This window comes from Cyprinodon variegatus, unplaced genomic scaffold (assembly GCF_000732505.1).
Source record: "Cyprinodon variegatus isolate N-32 unplaced genomic scaffold, C_variegatus-1.0 Scaffold696, whole genome shotgun sequence".
NCBI classification, from domain to species: domain Eukaryota; kingdom Metazoa; phylum Chordata; class Actinopteri; order Cyprinodontiformes; family Cyprinodontidae; genus Cyprinodon; species Cyprinodon variegatus.
Window position 1 is genome coordinate 345,129 of NW_015151149.1, and position 4,219 is coordinate 349,347.

The window sequence follows — 4,219 nt, forward strand, 5'->3', positions numbered from 1 at the left end:
GCAATGCAGCCCCATTCTTAAAGTGATAAACCACATCATTGATTTGCAGGTCATTTGAAATATGGTAACGATTTGCTTCCATAAGTTTTGCAGAAGGAAGCAACTGGAAAAAACTCACTAGTGGTTTGAATATATGAGTTTATAGCTGATTTTACGAAGCTGACCCAGTAAACCTTTGTAGCACTTTCATCCAATTAGAGCTGTAGGAGAAAACACAGCAAACATAAAGCAAATTAAAGGCTTTATTTCGTTAAAACAAAAATCTAGCCGACAATAAGGTAAATCCATGATGAAGTTTTGAAGACTTTCTTTTAATAAAGAACATAATGCTGAGCTGAACCCCAAACAGACTAAGTCTGTGAAGTCTGATTGATTGGTTTTTGTTTATGATTGTTTTGCACAGATGGTAGGTCTGCTCAGGTGCTGCTGTGGGCCAACGTGTCGCTCATCTCCGGCTGTGAATCTGCCTACGGGGATCGCTTTAAACCAGGGATGATGTGTGCAGGTGAGTGCCGGCAAGGCCTCCGAAGCCAGTAGCTGTGATGTGGTGTTAATGAGCTGGTTTGGTTTGTGTGCAGGCGACTTGGAGGGCAACGTGGACTCGTGTCAGGGCGACAGCGGCGGGCCTCTGGTGTGTGAGGATGAGCTCGGGGTGTCCTACCTGTGGGGCATCGTCAGCTGGGGGGAGAGATGTGGGCAGCAGGGGTTCCCAGGAGTTTACACACAGGTAACGCCCCCTTTTCTTTGCCTAGGAGTTTATAAATAGCATGGAGACCAGGTTGACTCTGGTTTCTTCTCCTCCTGGCAGGTTGCACACTACTTTGAGTGGATCCGACTTCACACCGGCTGGTCTGCAGTCACCAGGTTTAATTCCTAAATAGCTTCTCATCGCTGCTGCAGCTCAAACCCATCACCCTGTTGGAGACTTTTACCCGTTAACCCGATCCTAGAAAACACTGTTCTGCTTCATATCGCTGTTAAAATTTTGGAAAATAATAATTATTTCAATACATTCAGACTGTGATTTTTTGCATATTGTCTCAGCATTTTTGTGGTGTTCAAATTATATTTTTAGTTCATAATAAAACAGCATATAAAGGAATTTACAACTATGCAACAAGTGATCGTTCGATAGAGGATCTTTATGCTCATACCGGTTGTTTTGACATCAGTCTAACCGATCCCTGATACATGCTGCTGATTTGTTTGTAAGCCCAGTCTTTAGGCAGACATTGCTATCTCTTCCTTCATCAGATGACCATAATAAAAAATGGTTCAAAGTCTGCAAACAAAAATAAAGATTTATTAAGGAATCAAAGAAACTTTCAGACTCAAATTCTTAAAAGCATTGTAAAATATTGCAGAGTTTTATATATTCCCAAATCATGTGTTTGTGCATTTTTAGCCAATGAGACTTTTTGAAATGACCAGACTCCAAGATTAACTGAACTTCTTACCAGAACAAACCCAGAGCTTGAAAAATCCAGTGGATTTTCTTTTTTTTTTTTTTTTTACTTTTTGGGAAAGAGATAAGGTAACATTTAGGCTACAAAGGTTGATAAAACATGGAGCTTAGCAGGTTGTTTGGTGGGTCTTATGGATGCATCCCAGCAGATGTAACTGAATGATTTCCAGGACCTTTATCAGGATTCCTTCAATCTGATCGAACAGTTTTAAACCAGGCCTGAAGAAATGTGACGTGGATTTCTATATAAAATATAAATTGCTTTCTGGGATTTTATGCATGTTTTCAGCAAATCTTGGAAATCTTTGGCATATTTCTGATTGATCACCTATTTTATCGAGACATCAAGTGTTTTTTCAACCTTTTTCCTAAATCTTAATATAAAGAATTTTAACGGAAGATTAAAGCTCTTAATAAAGATGAGCAGAAACCAGTGTTTTACTTTATTGTCTCATCCGAGAAAATGTTTTAATCAGCTTTCATAAAAAATAAACAAATGCCTAAAAGTGCAAACATGTCATTTAGGGGATGGAGGTTAAAGTTCAGGTTGATCTCTGAGGTTGAATCTGATCGACTGGCAGCTGCAGCTGAATGGCGCTCCTCAGTCTCTGCAGGTCGTCCTCCACCTGGACACAAAATGATGGACGTAATAAGCTCCTGTGGGTCTGCAAATCTCAAATCCAGGAGATGACTCATTTTGACACCAGATTTTGCATTGAATTCATCATTTTGGACTCATTTATCGATCCAACACCAAAAAGGACTCTTAGTGGTTAGTAGTCACCATGATACCTGCTGTCTGAATAGTGCTGGAAGTAAGGAAGGGGGAGGAAAAGGATGCAAGATGCTTCCTACCATAGCTCGTTAAGCATAGGGACCTGCTGACGTTCTTTTCTGTTGATAAGCAGCTATCCTTTGTGTGAGAGGATGTTAAGGCAGAGCCTAATGGTGCGTTCACACTGAACGCAAACACTGTCTGCTTTTGATCATCTTGAAATTTGCCTGTCCAATAAAAGCAACTCACAAGGCAGGCAAATTTGATTGGTCAACATCCGCTCTACTCTATGCGTATTTCCTGTTTGGTACCTTATTGGCTTGTTTTGTTTGCATGACCGCCATTGTGGAAAACGACTCGTGAAATTGGACTAGGTAGAAGACTGAGGTGCGCGAGAACGCTGGGACCCTTTTTCTACCTGGATCCGTCACACCAAGCATGCTTGTAGCGACAGTGGAGAGGAAAAAATCCCTTTTAACAGGAAAAAACCTCCAGCAGAACCAGGCTCAGTGTGAACGGCCATCTGCCGAGGCCGACTGGGGTTCAAGGAGACAGAAGCAGACATAGAAAAAGAAGCTGTAAAAGGAAACACACAGCCAGGCAGACAAATATATTTAACTTAACAGCTACTAAGAAAAACATAGTGCTTTACCAATCCACTTATACACTCAATGAATCATGGGAAATATGAGCCATGAAGGATACTCTAGAAGCATCCTGTAAACTGGACAAAATATATTTCATTCTCCATGGTAACGGCTCTTTCCAGAGCTGAGCAACAGCGTGGCAAAGAAACATTTAATCATTTTGGTGTAAATTAATGAGCTACTAAAAAGCTTTTAAAATAACAAAAGGAAAAATCATACATCTTAAAAACACATCCATCACCTTTGCAAGCTTGTCTTTCAGCTTGTTGTACTCATCAACGTCAAACCTCTCCACTGACGCCTTCTTGTGGAAGTGGAGCAGGAAGTGACGATCCCAGACCTCGTGCATGACGAAATCCTGCAGAGACATTCCTTTGATGTGAAACCCCAATCTAATGTCCACCAAAGCTGCATCCCAAACCTCTGGATCTGACCTGCTTGGTAAGGATGTAGTAGCCGAAGAAGATCATGCTTGTGGTGCAAGATATGAAGAAGGTGACCGGCTCCATTACGTCCCAGGCGAACACGTACCTGGCACAGATTCAGACAAAAACTCAGTGAAAGGCTGGTGAAGCTGCGGGAGTTAGTCTGTGGGGTGTAGCTGCTTACCAGGTGAGGTATCCCAGGAATCCCCCCTGCAGAGATAGGTAGGCCAGCCCCACCCAACCCAGCAGGGTCGCTCGACTCTCTGCTTCCTTCGCCATCAGCATTTTCACCTGATTTGAAAACAGAATGGGACCAAGAACTGTTGAACCAGAGGGTCACAGGGAAGGGACTGTAGCATCAACAGGAGGAGTCCTAAACGTCTTACAGTCTCTAGTGGCTTCAGCTGCTGTGTCAGCTTCTCCTTTTCCACCAGCAGCTCCGAATGCCTGAGATGTAACTGCTTAGGAAGACTCAGAGCAGCGTGGAGAAGGTGGACCGTGTACTTCATGTCATCCAAACCCAGCACGTGCTCATTGGACGAGCCTCACGGACAAACACAAGGTGGATTTATGGAATGAATGAAACACAATGAAGATAAACATCAGTGCTTTGAGTGCCCCCTGCAGACGAGAGAAGGTTTTACCTTGTCCAAGCGAGCGAACGTTGTACGTGTTGTCATTGAGGAGGATCTGAAAGTCATTAATGAGGACAGTTTCCATCAAAGTGCAGGAGGAGATCCTCTGTCCATCTGAGGAAAACAGTAATAGTTTTAAGGACTGGTTGTGCAGTCAACAAGGGGTTAGGGTTAATCAAGGGGGTTAAAGTCCACCCACCAATATCAGCCGCTAACCCTAGCCACAAACTCATCGCCACTGTTAAACCTGAAGGCTAACTGGTGAGCCACTC

General features: G+C 43.0%; 2 protein-coding genes across 4 annotated transcripts in view; one reads left to right on the forward strand and one right to left on the reverse strand.

The window, feature by feature from the left end:
- Positions 1-949, forward strand: part of cfi (complement factor I) — a 17,017-nt gene extending 16,068 nt beyond the window's left edge. Inside the window, exons 16-18 of the mRNA XM_015394586.1 lie at positions 404-505; positions 579-727; positions 809-949. Coding sequence (XP_015250072.1) covers positions 404-505; positions 579-727; positions 809-877 — 320 coding nt within the window. The 3' untranslated portion in view covers positions 878-949. The remainder of the gene's footprint in view (positions 1-403; positions 506-578; positions 728-808) is intronic.
- A 945-nt stretch (positions 950-1,894) lies between these two features.
- Positions 1,895-4,219, reverse strand: part of LOC107097428 (calcium uniporter regulatory subunit MCUb, mitochondrial-like) — a 24,385-nt gene continuing 22,060 nt past the window's right edge. For all 3 annotated transcript variants that reach the window (XM_015394571.1, XM_015394570.1, XM_015394569.1), the window contains 6 exons: positions 3,957-4,061; positions 3,699-3,856; positions 3,497-3,603; positions 3,322-3,418; positions 3,129-3,245; positions 1,895-2,091 (listed from right to left, as the gene is read on the reverse strand). In XM_015394571.1, coding sequence (XP_015250057.1) covers positions 2,008-2,091; positions 3,129-3,245; positions 3,322-3,418; positions 3,497-3,603; positions 3,699-3,856; positions 3,957-4,061 — 668 coding nt within the window. In that variant the 3' untranslated portion in view covers positions 1,895-2,007. The remainder of the gene's footprint in view (positions 2,092-3,128; positions 3,246-3,321; positions 3,419-3,496; positions 3,604-3,698; positions 3,857-3,956; positions 4,062-4,219) is intronic.